Genomic DNA, 17449 nt, shown 5'->3' with positions numbered 1-17449 from the left:
TTAGCTAGTTAAAAAAGGACACAGCTTCGGCAGAATAATTAGAAAAAGGCACTTTTTCTCCAGGCTGACACAGCCTTGCCCAGAGTATAGAGAGGGGTGGACATACGATGGATATTGGTCCCCACTGTGTCCCCTCACATAGCCACCCTCCACCAGGGAACACTGGTCACAACAAACAGAGGCTGCAACTCTGGGTGTGTTGCAGGGGAGGAAAGTGTCACTATTGTTGATAACTTACTTGTGTCATCTCTTCCAAATTCTGATATTGAAGGGAGGTGCTAAACTTACCAATGGAAAATAGTTTCTCCTCTGGTAGGTTCCTTGTACTTCTCTCTCTCCTGCTCATTCTCAGGATGACATCAGTACACATGGGAGGAGAGCGAGTTCTTACGGTCTTCCTCCCACCCTCTCCCAGCACTTTGGTCTGCTGGTCTTTAGGAATCAGCCTCTTCATCGGAACTATCTTGTGCAATAACCAGCCCTGACCCCACAGGTACTGACTCACACCACACCACACCAGGGAATGTAAAGTTTCCACCCTGCAGCTTCTCCTCTAAATCCCCGTGGCCACCTGGTCTGGTAATGCCAGCATCCTGACTGAACCCCTTAGAGACCCTGGCAGGCACCTGTGGTCTCTTCCATGGGCAGCCTGTGGGGAAAGTCAGTACTGGTTTGGGTTGGACTGTGCAGATGCCTGCCCTGTTGGCGATGTGCACTGCGGCCATATTGCGGAAGCTTCACATCAGCCCTATGCTCTCAGAGTCTCCATGTGTTTTTGGTTTCTGTGGAAGTTTTTACCCTCTCTAAGATAGGACCCTCAGAGAAAGGGAACAGCAAAGAACCTTCACTTACTCTTTCCCCAACATCTCACACTACGTACAGCCTGGAGTGCCAGTCGTCTTCTGGGGTGCGTGCTAACTTGGCTGTTACCACACCCCCAATTCTCTGCATCCAGAATATCTAATGGAAGTCTGTCCACATTTGTCGGGCTTGCTTGCAAATCTATAAATAGGAAATTTGGAAATTTAGAAAATCCCATTCTTTTTCATATAAATCCGACTTTCAAGCTCAGTATCTCTTGATTAACTCGAGAAATGAGCTTGTTCTGGGCACAGCTACTGTCTCCTTTCATGGGTGGTATTTCTCATGGCTTAGCCTAAACAGAGGAAGGGCTCCGGGTGACATGACGTATTGGAGATTAAAACTATGCCAGCTACAAATTTCCAAAACATCCTCATTGAACGTTTGACCCTTAAGTCCGGCTGTGGGGTTTTGAGCATTCTCCATGTAGTTGACCTACAATAATTTTCGCTAGGGTGGTTTCACAAAACAGAGAAGATAGTGATTTTTCTTAGCCATTTTCACTCCATTAGCAGGAAGCGTTCTGGGAAAGACTCTCCAGAAAGGGAACTCTTAGATGTCTGCCTACTGTGACCTTTTAGGAATGGCTTCTTGAGTGACCACTCATAGTGTCCTGACCAGGATCGGCTGTGCTGGGGGGCACGTCTGGGACAACCCCTACTTGCTCACAAATACCAGAATATGTTCCTGTAAAGTTAACAGACACTTAGGGAATTCAAAGTGGCCCAGTAGAGTATTGAAACTGCATGAACTATTTGTTTGGAAACATTTCTGTTCCTGTCTAAGCATCAATTCTTTCTTTCCTCAAATCAGTGTATTGGCAGGATTTTTATGGTGATCACATGATTTCCTCAAGAGACTCAACGTCTAGCTCGTTATCTGGCAGCTAAGTGGATTTGAATCCATTTGTTCATTGTCACCCCCTTCAGGTTGAGCTTTTCACAATTACTGAAAATCTCTGAGCACCTTAACTTTTCTCTGAGATACTCAGACCATTTCAAGATACAGTCTTTAAATAGGAATGCAAGTCAGTAGGAAATTATGTCAAATCAGACGTTGAGGGCAGGGCTGGTGATGTCTGTGGAGGTATCTTGATGGCCATCAGACTCCCTTCCTCTTTCCTTTGATACTGAGGCATTACATAAGCATATAAAGTGCTTAATACAACCCCTACCTAGTACAGAAGGAGTTCTAAGAAAAAATTCCTATTAAAATCTTACCAAGAACTTAATTCTTTTTACTTGAGTACAGGAAAGCAATCAAAGATAGCTGTTGACCTGTGGATTACAAATGCTAATTCTGCCACTTTCAGGATATAACTACAGATACATGTAACTACTCTGTAACTGTAATTTAGAAGTTAAAAAATACATACAGGAATGATCAGTTTGTGATTAAAACAGTTCAATTTTGACTCATAGATGGCAGGCAACTAGGACAGATGAAAGACAGAAAAAATCAATCAGAACAAGTGAGAGGCTGGATTTTAGCTGACATCATGAAAGTGGCAGACATTTGTCTACTTTCTTTTCCTAGGAGTAAGGATTGGTTCACTTCTGTACACTTACTGAAGAACATCAGGAACGCAACTGGGTTCATAATACTGGCCCATAAAGCCCTGTAACCATTTATCTACACAGAGATCTCTATTTTATTCTACTTAGCTGATGATGCCTTAGTAACTTTAAAAATTCCTCAGAGTCCCTGATTTAACTAAAAGCATTACAAATAATCTACAAGCTCCTCTCTACTGTGTTCACCAACTAGAAAAGCACCAGTGTTACTGATCCTCTCAACACTTGCCCGGTTTCCTGTTTCTTACTGAGGGAACGGGGCACATCTTGTTCTGTCACAGATGGGACTTTGGTGGCTTTGTGGAAAGAGAAAGGAACTAGATAAAATCTCCCAACTCTGCCACTTGTTTTATTTATTTGGGGGCAAATATACCCCATTTGTGTGCCCGTCTACTTGAGGTTTATTCTCTTGCTCCTCCAGATGGACAGTCTACCTCTCGTTACCGTGCCCTGGGCATGACGAGGTGGGCACGCGGGGACGGCACACATGGTTTCCTTAGTTACTGGTTACTGTTTGGGAGCAGCTAATGGAAGCATCAGCAGAGACTAGGAAGTGGGAGAGAGTGAGCTTCGGGTTCCCTCCCTGAAGGGGGCCTGCATCCTCACAGCGGCCAAATACAGGTGCAAGTGGAAGAGGCCATTTCCTTTTATACCAATCAACCCACTAGAGGACTGTGTTTCTTTTTCCCAGGGTTCTGGATTCACAGCCTTGGAAATCTAGTGCCAAGAAGAGATGCTTTTGTCAGGTGACATGGTGATGGTTCTCTGAGCTTCAATTTCCATTGACCCACTTTCCACTGGAAATCAGAGCAAAGAGTCCCATTACTGTAATCCATAAGGGTTAGGTTCCTGGGGCGCAGAGCAATGGGGAGAAGAGTGGAGCACTGATTTTACAGAACCCGCCCTTTGTGCCCCTCAGCATCCATACTTGTTCTTTGTCTGAGGGAGAAATCTGTGCCCCCATAGCGGGGGCACACAGGTTCCTTCTTCTCAGTGTCCAGATGAACACGGGAGGCTGATTTTCTAGCAACTTCCATGAACAGTAGCAGATCATGTTTTCAGGCAATAAAAGTGCCAAACAACTATGCTGAACAAAACTATGGTTGTGAGCAATTCTCTGGAAATGTTCTCATTCCTGCCTCTGGACAAAAGAGACACAAATCAAAGAACTTATAGTAAAATGTTGACAAGAAGACTGAGGATTTCTGCCCCTCTCTGTAGTACCTGGTATCTGTCCTACACAGGGGAAAAGACATGCTGCCCGAGAAGCTATTGCGAGCTCTCCCAAGCATGAATCTTGTCTCTAACTTGGCAGTAGGAATCAGAGAAAACAAGATTTTATTTTGTAAAAGAAGCAAAGGTTGTTGGAGAAGAGGGGAGAAATAGTGGTCAAGACAGAGGCTATTATATACATTTCTAACCAGCGGATTTCACATGGTGTGTCTAAGTCCTCAATAATATGCAAGAATTCTAATTAGTACCATACAAATTCTTATTAACAAATTTTCAAATAAAGCCATACAGGTTTTCTATGAGACAATAAGTATATGGAAATGACATAGTAAAAGCTCCCCTGATCCCAACGTTTAGAAGTGACGTCTCCAAGTTGTGCCCTTTCCTCTACTGAAGACTGTGTCCCTGACACATTCTGGGGGTGGGACATATAAAACGAAACAGTCTGCATGGATTTCCAGGTGTGCCCAGAAATTTTCAGAATTGTGATTTTTAGAAGACGACGCTGAGGGAACAGACATGACTTTTCCACAGTACTCGTGTGTGTGATCGGTTGGGAATGGATAATATAACTGTGGAAACTGATTTTTTGAGATGTTCTTAGACTTTATTCAGCATTAATTTCATAATACGTTGCTTCTGTTACTCAAAGTCATTGTGTCTCACCCACCTCAGGAATGAAATAAATGAGTTGAGCCCAAATCATTAGGGTATTTCAACCATCCAGTTATGCGAAATCCCCCACCTATGAGGTAATGGGAGCCCCTCTGTCATAGTCAAAATGTCAATCTCACTTCAACAGACATTAATGCAGTCATCACTGTACCGGGGCCTGTACATTCTAACACGATGCTTTCCGTGTTGTTAGAATCAGCCATTTAAACAACCATTTAATTAGCAATCATTTACGTCGGACGGGAGGGCTGATTGGTCTCTGGCTGGGTTGGCTTTACTCCGTGTGGCCGCAGTGTCCTTGGTGAAGCTCACTTAGCCAGAAGGACAAGGGCAGGGGGTAGGAAATGACTCCAAATGTGACTTGTTGTTCCCACCACATAGGAGTTGTTTGCTCCATGCACAAGACCACTGTCCTCTTAGTCTGTAACTCAAAGGCACTACGGACCATGTTGAAAACACATTCACATTGACTTGGGAAGACTTCTCATGACAGTATCTTCATATTTAGCTAGTTTGTCTCTAACCAAACTGTAAGAGCTCTCGGAGTCACTCTCCTGTGGAGTCAGGCACTGAGAGGGAAGGGTTCAGTTATATTAGGCAATGGGGAAGACATACGAAACACTCCTAAAACAGAGCAAAGGTAAGTTACTGACCCTCCTCCCCCACCCCTTCCTGCACATGCTGTAGTGTTGATCCAGGCTTCAGTAGAGGGTAGGGGTGTTAGGCTTTTCCACAGGCAGGCAAATCTTTCTCTCTCACCACTAAAGCAGAAACTGAGAGTAGTTAGTGAATCTGAAAGACCAATTTCCTTCAGGTCATGTAGACTTTCTTTTCGGTAATTATATTTACCAATGGTATTAACTTGTACCTAAAATTTGAATTTTCAATTGAAAATGCATTAAAATCAGCTTACCCCTCCTTAGCTTTTTCTACTTTCCCACATGGGACAGTGGGGGTTTCCTGTTTGGGGCTGGTGGGTTAGTAACATAGCTATTCTTTTCTTTCCTTTTTTTTTTTTGGTCAAGAAGTTGACTATATAAGAAGTTGGTAAACATAGTGATATCTTACTGGTATAATTTTTCTTTAATACAGAAATTAGTCCCAATATTGTGGCAGTGAAACCAGTTCCTTTTATAGAGGAGAGAACAGAGGTTCGGGGAATCTGGTCACAGAATCCCATATGGAGTAGCATTCGGGGAGAAGCGGAGGGCTGAGGCCCCAGTCTCACCCAGGGCTGATGCGTCAACCTGCGTGAGGGCCATGTCCCCCCACCGGTGTCAAGGGCCAGGCGTGCCAGTGCACGAGTGTGCTGGGAAGTTAGATTGTTCTCCGTGCTTCTGCTCACTGAGTCTCCACTGCAGAGTAACCCGCAGTGGGCAGGGCAGCAGCTTAGAAACTGGAATCAGGAGGTGACTTCCAATGTCAGCTTTCAATCATTTTATGGTAAATCTCTCTCTGGAATGATTTATACACAATACTTTATTCCCACATTCTTCACCGGAGATGGCCAGATCTTCAATCACTGGTCTGTCACAGCTCTGTTCAGTGGAAACAAATACAAGTCACAATATGAGACACATTTTCTAACTGTTGCATGAAAAAAAAAGTTAAATAAAATTCTAGGATTGTTTTTATTTACTGCGAGATATCCAAAACAGTATTTCAACATGTAATTAATAGAGAAATCACTAAAAAAATTTTCATCTTTTTTTTAATAGTCTCCAGAATGTGACTGGTATATCACAAGCAGCCCATCTCAGCTTGGACTAGTGGACTAACTACATTTCACGTGCTCAGGAGCCACGTGTGGCTAGTGGCTCATGGCTCCTGCATCGAGCAGCCAGATTCTGCTCCAGAAATGATGCACTGAACCATCTTCAGAGAAGTCCCCCCCCAGACAGGACAGCTCCCTGGGTCTGCGCCAGCCTGGGCACTGGGGCTCCTGAGCCGTTAGCGAGAGTCCAGGGTACTGAGGGCTGACCCCAGGGCAACCCCAGGGACCCAGAACCAGTGGACGGTGCCAGGCACGGAGTGTCCTGGGAGACAGAGACCTTTTTGCTCAGGGAGCTGGTCCCAGCGCAGGGCTGTGCGTTTCCCAGGCAGCGCAGTAGTACACGCCCTCGTCGTCCTTCTCCAGCTTCAGCACCAACAGGTTACAGCTGTTGCTTTGCTTGCCCTTCTTGACGTTGACTTTGTCCGCTTTCAGGACTGAATCCCTCCTTACATACGACCCAGACATGTCGAGGTAGAGGAGCCTCTGTGGGGCACTACCCTCCTGGTGGCGGTACCAGTGGATGTAGTTGACCGAGGTGTCGACTTTGCATGGCAGGCTGGCCGTGCTGCCCAAGCGCTCCACGACCACATCTAGCTGCTCCAGCTTGAGCCCTGATCCACTGCCTGAAGGGGAAGAGGGAGAGAGTGGTGAGATAAGGATGGCAGGAGGACTCAGGACCTCCCCTGTACCCTGCACGGGGGAACAAGTCGGGACTTACCAGGAAACAGGAGGGCACACAGGATGGCAAGGGGACCCAGCATGCTTCTGCTTCCCACCTGGTGGAAAGAAGCCCAGGGTGACCCCATGACTGCACCTGCTGGGAGGAGACTGGCTGGCTGGTGGCAGAGGGCAGATTAAGATCTGAACCTCTGCTTCCCCAAGGCCCCTGTAGGTACTGGTGAGAGAGAGGCGGGAGGGAGGGAGGAGCCAGAGGGCTGGGACAGGTCTGACCACAAGAGGCTGGTGAGGGACCATCAATGGTCAAGATGCTAGAAACACTGAAGAATGTTAGTGCAACGAGAGCACCAGCGATAACAGCAATCCCTGATTGGAGATCCACTGCACTGAGCACTGCAGTAACTGGTTTCTGCCCGTTGTTTGATCACATCCTGAAAATCACCCTGTGGGATGAATGCTAATACCCTCAATTTAGAAATGGGGAAAGCCTGGCTCATATTTTAAGTAACCCTTCCAAGGCTGAATACCTACTGTGAATTAGGTGTGGATATTATCCAGGTCTGCCTGGAGACAAATCTCAAGCCTCAAAGGGCCACTCGGTACTGACAGAGCACCGGGTGTGCAGGCTGCTCGAACGCAGGGACAGCACAGAGCAGAGATCCTGCTGGAAAGGCAGCAGCCCCCTGAGCTAGCATTGCAGCATTTCTCATTTCTCCCTGCTGTCTCCTCGGAAGATGGAAATGCCCTAAAGTGCATGATAGCTGTGTCGTATTGGACAAGCTTGTTCTCCTCCTTGTCCTCACATGTCAGAGCGAGCTCATTAGGTTGCATGCGGAGTAAGCAGGGAGTGTGAGCAAAGCATGTGTCCTGTCCCGGATGCACAGAACAAGCTCAGGAAATGCTGGGCATTGGTGTTTCATCTTAAAACTGGACTGGTTGCATAGATGACTCCTGGGGTCCTCATAGTGTAGAATTACAAGGAATATTACATTCATGGGAAATCAAATGTGTGTGTGTGTGTGTGTGTAGACAGAGAAAGAATTTCTTTTAAGCTCTGAAGAGTAAGGGGCCGTGAGGAAACATTCAGCGAGGTTGCAGAACTCAAGAATCTCTCACATGCCAGGGAGCAAAGAGCATAAGCTGTTTTGAAGAGCGTCATTCAGGTAACAGTGCTGGACCTCAGAATGTAATAGAGATTCTTCTAGCTCTTTTGAATTAATAGTTGCTTGCCTTTTGTGAGAGACTAAATTTTTAAAGGTTATAACAGAAACTATCCATTAAATAATAATAAATACACTTAATTGAATGCCAAACATGGTACATACTGATTCCTTCCCTGCAAACACGAAGAAGGTGATATCCATCCCATTCTGCAGATGACACAGAGGCCTTGGGAGGTTGAGTCACTTACTTGAGATTGCCCAGCTAAGACAGAGCACACCAAGAACATCAAATCAGTCAGGCTCTTGATCACTGTGGCCTATATAACCTGCTGGAATGTGACTCAGGAATTAATGTTGTCCTCATTGAGCTGTTGCTTTGAAGGCAGATTGTGATCTTGATTTCAATAATGAGCTTCCTGCTGAAAAACTGTTTTGCTTCTTCCTTACACTGACTTCTTGCTCCCCCTGCTGGCCATTGCAGGTATCTCATGCACCTGATTGTCCTCTATTGCTCCCCAGTGAGTCTATTACAGCAAAGATCAGCTTAGTGAGTAGAAGGACCCAGAAATACTAGGCAGGAAACTTGTTTTTCCAATTGTGTACTCAGTGTGCTTGGTAGTTTTAGGTCAGTGGTTCGTCCTTGCAAGGCCCCCATTGCCCCAGCTTCAAATGAGAGAATTGAATGATAGCTTGGTGTCCTATGTACCCGTGAAAACTACAGAGATTTGCTTGTGAATAGTGCGTATTTACATTTATATAAATGGCACACCATTCCCATCAATCCGTGTCTGTCCATCAGTCTGTCCCCCTCTGTCCACTGCTCCTCGGTGCTGGTCCTGGAGCCACTGGCTGCAGCCACCGCATGAATTCATTCACCGACAGTGACAGACACTCGTCCGGCTCCCAGGATGGCTGTCACCAGCAAGACTGTCGCCCACAGCTCAGGGCTCTGCACGCGGGCAGCAAGCAGCTCCCGGGAATCTCATCCCAGGGGTGCGGGTCCTGGGAAACACACACACGCGTTCTCCATAAACACGGCCCGTGCTGTGTTATCCAACAGCGACATGTTTACCAGCCTGACGGCTCCCACGCGGGATCACGTTGTTCGAGGAGGGTATGGGGTCCTGGGTGATGAGGAGGAAGCCGAGGGTCTCTGTGTAACCCTGGTGTCCACGGAGGGTCTCCCTCAGAGACCAGCTTCTCCGTGGGCTGCAGGTGCCGCGATGGGAGGCCGGCTCGCAGAGGCTGGAGCGCACCGCAGAGCCAGGCCCCCCGCACTGTGGCTGGGCTCCCCATGTCCTGCCTGGGAGCCCCGGAGTCAGCGCTCCCGCCGCTGTTTCTCAGCTCCTCGTCTGCAGACAGGAAAACCCGCAGCTGCCGCACAGGCTCATGAAGATGAACTAACGTACCATGTGCAGAACAGTAAGGAGCGGGCCCGGCTGATAAAGTCTGTTAGTTATTATTCTTTACTATTATAATTTACTGTTAACAGTATTGATTAATATTATATATGAATACAAATAAAGAAATGATGACAACGTTAACATTAGTAAATGATGACATTAACGTTAAATTAGTAAAATTGAGATTATACTAATTATTTCTAATTAGTGACTTGAATGAATTTAGTCTCTTAGATACATATCCTTTCTGAGTTTTAGCTGTTACAAACATCCTCAGCTAATCTATTATCTGAACTTTGTCTAAAGCACTTTCATTAACTAGAGATTCTCAATATTGTCAAAGTCTTGTGGACAACATACTTTGCGTACTATGGAGTCCTGTTTAGGAAACGTGCCCCTCTCCCGCCCCATGGAAGCATTCTCCATTCCTCGTGATATTCAGGTTGAGATTGGAGTCCGGGCCGATCCTGCATCAGCGTGTGTGGACTTCTGTGAACCCATCATCCCTCAGTCTGTCCTTTATTTGCTCCTTGCACGTGTACAGACGATCCCTGCAGCCGACTCAGAACACGGAACAGCTCGGTAGAGACTTTATCAGTTACTGGGGAAACGAAGAAGGGAGTTGTATGGATTTTACACGAAATTCAGTAAAAACCCGAGGGGGTGCTGGCAGAGAAGGGAACGGGTGGAGAACGCTAGTGATGTTCCTTCCTGATGAGCTTACGCTGAGTACAGAGTTACGGACAGAAAAAGTAATCCAATGAAAGATATTAAGAATATTCTCGCATAGATATTGGGCCTGTGATTGGACTTTTCTATTCCATATGATCTATTAATGTTATATGCCTGTAAATGTAAAACATCCGAAAAATATTGACAAAAAATGTGGCTGGTAGAGAAGAAATTGCTGATTATGAACATTGTCAGATTTTTAGTGATACATGGATGTTAGGACTACATTGCACTAGTGTCACCTGTTATCTTAATGAGTATCAAACATAAAATGCCTCCTCTTCCAGGAAGCTCACTCTGACTATGGGTGTGTGTGTGTGTGTGTGTGTGTGTGTGTGTGCGCGCGCGTGTCCGCGCCCGCTGTGATCTGCTAACAAATGCTGACTCTGCAGCTGTGTTAATACTTACAGAGCTTCACACCCAATGTCCCCTGACCCCCATGCTGTCAGTCAGGCTACTGTTGGCATCACTCTGGACAGGTGTCATGTTGCTGGGAATCCTAGTTGGGGGTGAGGGACAAGGCCTAGGTCCTGTGGGATGATCTCTGGGCTCCCCAACCACTAGGGGGAGCCCCGCCTCTGCATTTCAGGGGTCCCTGTGTGGGGACAGTGCCTTAGTCTGTTGCACCTTGTGGGGACAAAACTTAGTTTCCTAACACACTAGCCTGCTAGACCCTGGGAGGAGGGAGAACAGCAGCAGCCAGGGGGGATCGGGCACCACGGAGAAGCCCACGCTGGCCCCGTGCACGTTCAGGGGCTGGAGACAGAGTGACGTGGGCAGGAGCTGGCCTGGCAGAGCTTCCAGGCAGTAGGAGCTTCTGGCTCAGACGGGTGTCTTTTGGGAGCAGGTGCCCTCCCAACGTACAATATGTAATTCAAATGCTGCTGGATTATGTGTCTGTCAGCTGACGACAGCAGTGACCAGTGCCTTTTACTCCCAAAGTGATCCTGTCACGGGTCCAGCCTCCCCCGTGTCCTGTACCATCACCGTCTATAATGGCGAAGGCTCGTTTTCCAGTGTGAGCTCCTGGAAACTGCATTTCCCTCTCCTGGTCACGTCTGTCCTTCCAGCTTTTCTCTCAGGGGCTTTCGGCTGCGAGCTCCCCATCATCTCATTCCTCCTTGTCTGGACTGAGACATGGTTCCTGGATTTCAAAGTGTCACCTCAAGAGGCAGAAGAGGAACCAGTAAGTGTGTCCCCAAGTTAGGCTCCTGAGAGCAGCTAGGGACCGAGCTGAAGGAAGACCCTGGAAGTCCTGATTGGAACGGAGCCGCACTCAGGGGAGGTGATGTGGGTCTCGGGCTCCATCCTTCAGTGGGCCCAGCAGACATCCAGAGCAGGTGGAGGACAGGATGGGGAGAGAACGTGGCTCCTCTCTCGAGCTGTCAGGCCAGGCTTCCCTAGAAGCCAGTGTGAGCCCCGGGGGGAAAGGACATTCCAACCGCAGAAACAGCCTGAACCTCTGTGTCCCTGGGATCGCAGTCCTAGGACACTCAGCACTGTGTGTGTCTGAACAGCCCTGCTCCTCAGGGACAGAGATGGAAACCAGTCGGGCTGAGCTTGGATGGCAGCTCTGAGAATCAGCGACCCCCCGTGGCTGCCATACGTGCTGTAAGCCTCTGCTTGGAGGGCCCGCCTGCAGCCCCCAGGACCTCCTGTGTCAGTGATAAAGCTTTCCACACCCTCTGTGGTGCGGCATCATCAGTCTCATCATCCGAATAAAATTGTGGGTATGCCCCTCCCCCACTGCTTCTGCAGGGTGACCATTACCAGTCCTCCAACTTTGTTTTCTTTCAAAATTATTACATCTATTCTAGGTCTTTTGGGTTTTCATGTTAATTTTAGTGCAAGCTTGTTGTGTCCAGAAAGCCCGCTGCGTTGAATGTTCAATGAATTTGGTAAGAATTGTCATCATGGCAATATTGTGTCTACTAATCCATGAACGTGGGCGCTCTCTGCATTTATTGAGACAGTCTTTAATTTTTCTCTGCAATGTTTTATAATTTTCAACATACAAGATTTGCTCTTCTAGTGTTAAACTTATTCCTATATGTTTTATTCTTCTGGTTCTATCGTAAATGTAATTGTTTCCTAAATTTCATTTTCAAGTTGTTCATATAAGTGTATAGAAACCCAACTGATATTTCGTACATTGAATGTGTATCTTGTGACGATGCTGACCTTGTCTGTGAGTTCTGCTTTTGGTTTTGTGGGCAGGTGGATTCCACGGAATCATCTACAGACAGGATCATGTCATCTGTGGATGAGGATATTTTTACTTTTCCTTTTCAATCTGCTAGAGGTCTTTATATTTTTTCTAGTTCCACTGTCTAGGACCTGTATTACCATGTTAATTAGAAGCGTCGGGAGCAGACATCACTGTCTTGTTCCTGGTCGTTGGGGAAAAGCATTCAGTCTTTCAACATTCAGTATGATGTCGGCTGTGGCTTTTCACAGATGCCCTTTATCAGATTGAGGAAGTTTCCCTGTATTGAGATTGTTTCTTCTGCCAACGGGACTGTCCTCTTGAAGCGCTCTAGTGAATAGTTCACTTCCGGTTAAAACTTTTCTAATCTAGATTTTATTACCTTTAAATATATGTTCTGTTTTGTAACTTTGGTATACTTCAATACAATGTGTATTTGTTGACTTTTGTTGTCATATTTTCTTTAGTATTTTAAATATGTGTTTTTTGAACAAATTTGTTATAGCCACTTCAAAGTATTTGTCTGCTGAAAAGAGTATCTGCACACCTCAGGGACAGTTTATATCGAGTTGTAGGGTTTTTTTTCCCCCCTAACAATAGTCACACTTTTGTGATTCTCTGCCTGCCTTATTATTTTTAATGGAAAAATATTTTGTAGAAAATATATTTTGTAGCAACTCTAGATTGTGACTTTTCCCCCGAAAAGTTGCTTTCATTGCTGAGAAAGTTGCTTGGACTTAATCTGTGATATTCTGTCCCCTGCAGTATGTGCTGCTCATGACTGTCCTGTTTTCTTTTTCAGTTCTTTTCTTTTTCAGCCTAGCTTCCTGGAAATCACTCTGTGTCTAATAGCTTCATGGTCACTTCGATTACTCAGGGCTCTGTCCCAGCAACTTGGTTAAGACTTCGCCTCTGCCAAATGGTTTTGTTGTCGGTATTGGGGAGCACGTTCATGTTTCAGGCAATTAGCACATAGACTGTGCGTGCTAAAGGGTATGTCTCCCAGCTTATACTTTCTGAGTCTTTTCATGGTTCCTCTGCATACACCAGTCACTTCAAGGTCAACCAGCAGTGTTTGGCTGGCTTGGGCTCTATTGAGTCTCTGCTAAGCGTGCACATAGCTTCAGCCAAGCACATGCTTGCTGCAGTCATGACCACAACCGCAGACCAGCAGAGCCCCTGGCCTTCCTGCTTGCACACCACACGGCTTGTCAGCTCACCTCCACATCACTACCCACCCCAAATTAACGCAGCTCCTTACACTGCGTAACTTTGATGCCAGTCCTCACGGCCTGTCCTATTTTGGAGGAAACTCTATGCTCACTATGGTTGGTGTGGGACCTGGAGGAAGAATGGGAGCAACTGTAGGCAAGGGCATAGCTGCTGTTCCCTGGATTCTGCCGGTTTTCAAACATAAAAAATTATCAGACTATTGTGCGAATTTGGACATTTCCCATTACTGAAATGGCTAGTTTTGTTGATCTAGTCCAGTTTTATTTTTGGCATCCATGGGACGATTTGTTGGCCATAGAGAGAGGGTCTTGATGACATACAGTTTTAAATTAAGCAAACTATACATATTATTATGTTTTAATCAAATGTTTGGCTTTATTTAGGACTCCCAAATAATTCCAAGACATGTCAGCTCCTTGCAAGCTCAAATGCTATTAGCTGGACAGGTGGACCATAAGCGCAGAAACAGGTAGACATGGTATGACCTTCTTCCTCAGATTCAATTTCAAGTGAGAAGGCGTTTAATCTGGCCAGTGTCTCTACACAGTTTCATAGGCTGGAAGTGAAGTCTTCCAACAGCAATACCTTTACCTATTTATGTCACCAGACTTCACCTGAACTGTGTGAAATATACGAGACTAAGGTGTGGGACGCACCTTTTCTTAAGATTCTCTGCTATTCATTCTCCTGTACCAGATAGGTTCTTGGCTATAATGCAGACGGACAGGCTCAGGAGAAAAAAATGTCCTATTTGAGGTGTATTATCTGACAAGATTAAAGCACCTGCGAGGCAGGCAGCTTCCTCTGTGTGCAAGTAGATTCTGTCCCTCACCTGCTACCTTGGTCTACCTGTGGCTCCTCTTTTTTATGTTCCTTCCCTGATTGTGAGAATAACACATGCTTTTTGTAAAAATGTGCATAGAACTATAATCACAGAAACTGTCCTTCAATCTCTGCGGCCACATCACTGTGGACAGTTTCCTTGGTCTCTTGCTCAGTTTGTGTTTGTATGTTCACATAATTGCATCATATGGCCAATATTATTCATACCCTGTTTTAAATTCTAATGTAAAAGTAACAAAGTCATTTTGCTGTAGAAATTTTGGAAGATCCAGAAATGACTGAAATCACCTGGTTATTTTCTTCTTGTCTTTCTGATTTGCAAATATATATTCAGGTTTTTATTTTTTTAAATACAGTCCTATGGGATATACAGGTTTTCATTACATGTTTGCTTTTGCTTGATAGCATGAGTATTTACTGAGGTGTTGTATACTCCATAAATGTAATTTTTAGTGGATGCAAAATATTTCATGGATATATAATAATTATTTAACTTTTCTTCTACTCTCAGACCTTTAGGCTTTTTCTGATTTTAGAGAGAAATGTGCATGATGGAAAACAAGTATTATTTTGACAGAGCTATTTCCTGAAGAAAAAAATTACTGAATGTAACAACACAAATGTGTGCACTTGTGCAGGTCAGATCAGCTCCGTCTGCGCTGTTCTGAGAACGGACCAAATGACACAAGGGACACCAGAAGGGCTGTGGGAGGCTGAGGCTTCACCGGAAAGAGTTTCTTAAGGTGGAGAAAGGGGCAAAGAGGGTCTGCAGATTCAGTCTTTTGGACCCAAATCTACAGAACTCAGTGGTGTGGTCACAGTTAGAATATCCTGTGTCGGGGTGGAATTGCATACACACCAGGTCCGCTGATGATGTCTAAGCAAGAGGTGAATTTATAATTGACCCTGAGGAACAGCTCTCTCGCACACACGCTGGGCTGAGCCTGTAGCATGGGGCGCATGCTCACGGAAGCCAAGGCTCAGCCAGAAGTTGATTCTCAAGCACAGACCAATGGGTGTGAAGCCTAGGGTGAGAATGTCCTGGGAAGTCAGACTATTAAAACCTAAAGTAGTGATCTCCTCAATAGAGTTTTGTTTCCCCAAGGACTGGACAGCATGGGTCCCGGGACTGGGCCCCCTCTCTGTTCTGTGCTTGGATGGGGTGGGGGCGGGGACACTTGCTCTTCGTGCTCACATTGCTGATCAGCCCTCCCCTGCTCCACCCCCAGCACACTTCTCTGATGTGCATGCCTTCTATTGAGCCTTGCACAGCTGGACTCTGCAGTCATTTGTCCCTTTAGAGTGACTGAGATGACTCAGTCTATGACATTCAAACACAGTTGAACTCTGGGCTTCAGTATGTCTGTGTTCGTGTGAGGAAAGAAGCACCTGCTGTGTGCCGTCTACGGTCTACCTGTGCTGGTAGCTTCACGGGCGCGGGTCTCATGTCACCTGCCTACACTGACAGAATGAAACCAAAAGTATAAACCTCAGTAAATCACCTGCCGTGGAAAAGCGCAGATCCGGGTGGAATGTCGGGGATCACCTAGTGTTCAAGTCTGCGTGCTGTTTCCTTCAGAACAGTGTCATCGGAGTGGCCTGAGGGTGCGGCGTCTCCACAGTCCTGGTCATACGATTCCCAACTCACGTAGCAGCTAGTGGAATGAACTTGGGATAAAACAGAGGGACCCTCACCCACAGCTGACAGGATGTTTGCCAGCAGCAGCGTGCGTGTGCAGATGGAACTGTTCTTCCCGTTAGCTGTGGCCTTTTGGAGATGAGCTAGTTGGCTGTGGTTTAACTGTCCTTATTTTATCTTTCAACACCCAAAACATATCTTGCACAGCCCCAACCTGCAGGGGCCAGTTTGATTTCAAGCATTTTCTACGAATCAACCACATTTGAAGGAGTACATAGACCGAAAAAAAAAAAAAAGCCTGAGAAATAAACACCATCACCACACCAGCGCCCTCCTGCCTCCCACACTGTCTCCTGCACCGCCACCCTCCCCCTCTGTGCACCCCCCAGTCCAGCGCAGCCCAGGTTGGGTTGGGAAGGAAGGTACTAAGGAGTTGGAAGCCACAGGACATACTGCCCAGAAGCCCCGGCAGTGACATCAGTCCACACAGATTTCCATTATTTGAGTTTCTCTTTTTGGCCTCCGTGCTTTCCACACGCAGAAACACTTCCGATATGTAAGTAGAGGCCCGGGCATTTGTCCTTAGAGGTGTGAACAAATTTTTGAGAATCCAGGAGTAATTCAAAATTAAATTCCCTTATACTTTATCTGCTACGTCTTATGTTGTTTCCACGTGGGAACCTCTACTTGGTGTCCAAAAGCACCAGTTTCTCAGGACCTGAACCTGATTGTAAATAAACAAAAAATCCTTCCCAATGTTAAATGAGACATTGTTTGAATTCTAACATATCAAAGTTATAATGTTAAATCCATTCATTAGCAGAAATAGAAAGATAAACAATCACTACTTTTTTCACCGACTTACCAGACGCTGTATATTTTTACATCCATGTATGTAGAAACACACACACACATATTAATGAGTGTCCTACCTGTTGGTGTGTGCACGTGTGTGTGTGCTTCTATTATTTCTAACTTAGAGCTGCCAAGAGTAGATGCTAATTTTGTTGAGGACTCGCGTGTGTACGCAATAAAATTAACTCATCTCATCCACACGACTCCAGGAAACAGGTCACTATAACTCCAACTGACAAGTGAGAAAATTATGTCACAGAGAACTGTGGAACCAAAATTTAAGCCCAGGCACTAGGGGTTCAGAGTCAAGCACTTATCTCCTCCACCACCCTACCTTTCTGGTGTCAGTGCAACTCTCATGAGGTTCTTGTGCGATCAGGAACATGGTGCCCATGACACATTGGGATAGATCTGAGCACACCTGCCAGTCATGCGACAGGTTATACTGTCACCACCAGAGCGTCTCACACCAAATGAGTCTGAATCTGCTGACCTTTGAAGGAGAAATAGCCTGGGCATCTTCACTGGCTGTGGCTCCCCTGGGGCCAGTGCCCCAAAGAAGGCGTCATAACGACTGTCT

The 17449-nt window shown here is 46.0% G+C and overlaps 1 gene segment (V, D, J or C); it reads right to left on the bottom strand.

Annotated features, from left to right (window-relative positions):
* LOC113265892 (T cell receptor gamma constant 2-like) overlaps positions 1–6950 on the bottom strand; it is a 43229-nt gene extending 36279 nt beyond the window's left edge. The window contains 2 exon segments of the C gene segment in view: positions 6429–6740; positions 6836–6950. Of these exon segments, the coding sequence occupies positions 6429–6740; positions 6836–6923 (400 nt within the window).
* Positions 6951–17449: the final 10499 nt, after the last annotated feature.

Source organism: Ursus arctos, unplaced genomic scaffold, assembly GCF_023065955.2.
Source record: "Ursus arctos isolate Adak ecotype North America unplaced genomic scaffold, UrsArc2.0 scaffold_3, whole genome shotgun sequence".
NCBI lineage: Eukaryota > Metazoa > Chordata > Mammalia > Carnivora > Ursidae > Ursus > Ursus arctos.
This window is presented reverse-complemented; position numbering and strand designations above follow the sequence as displayed.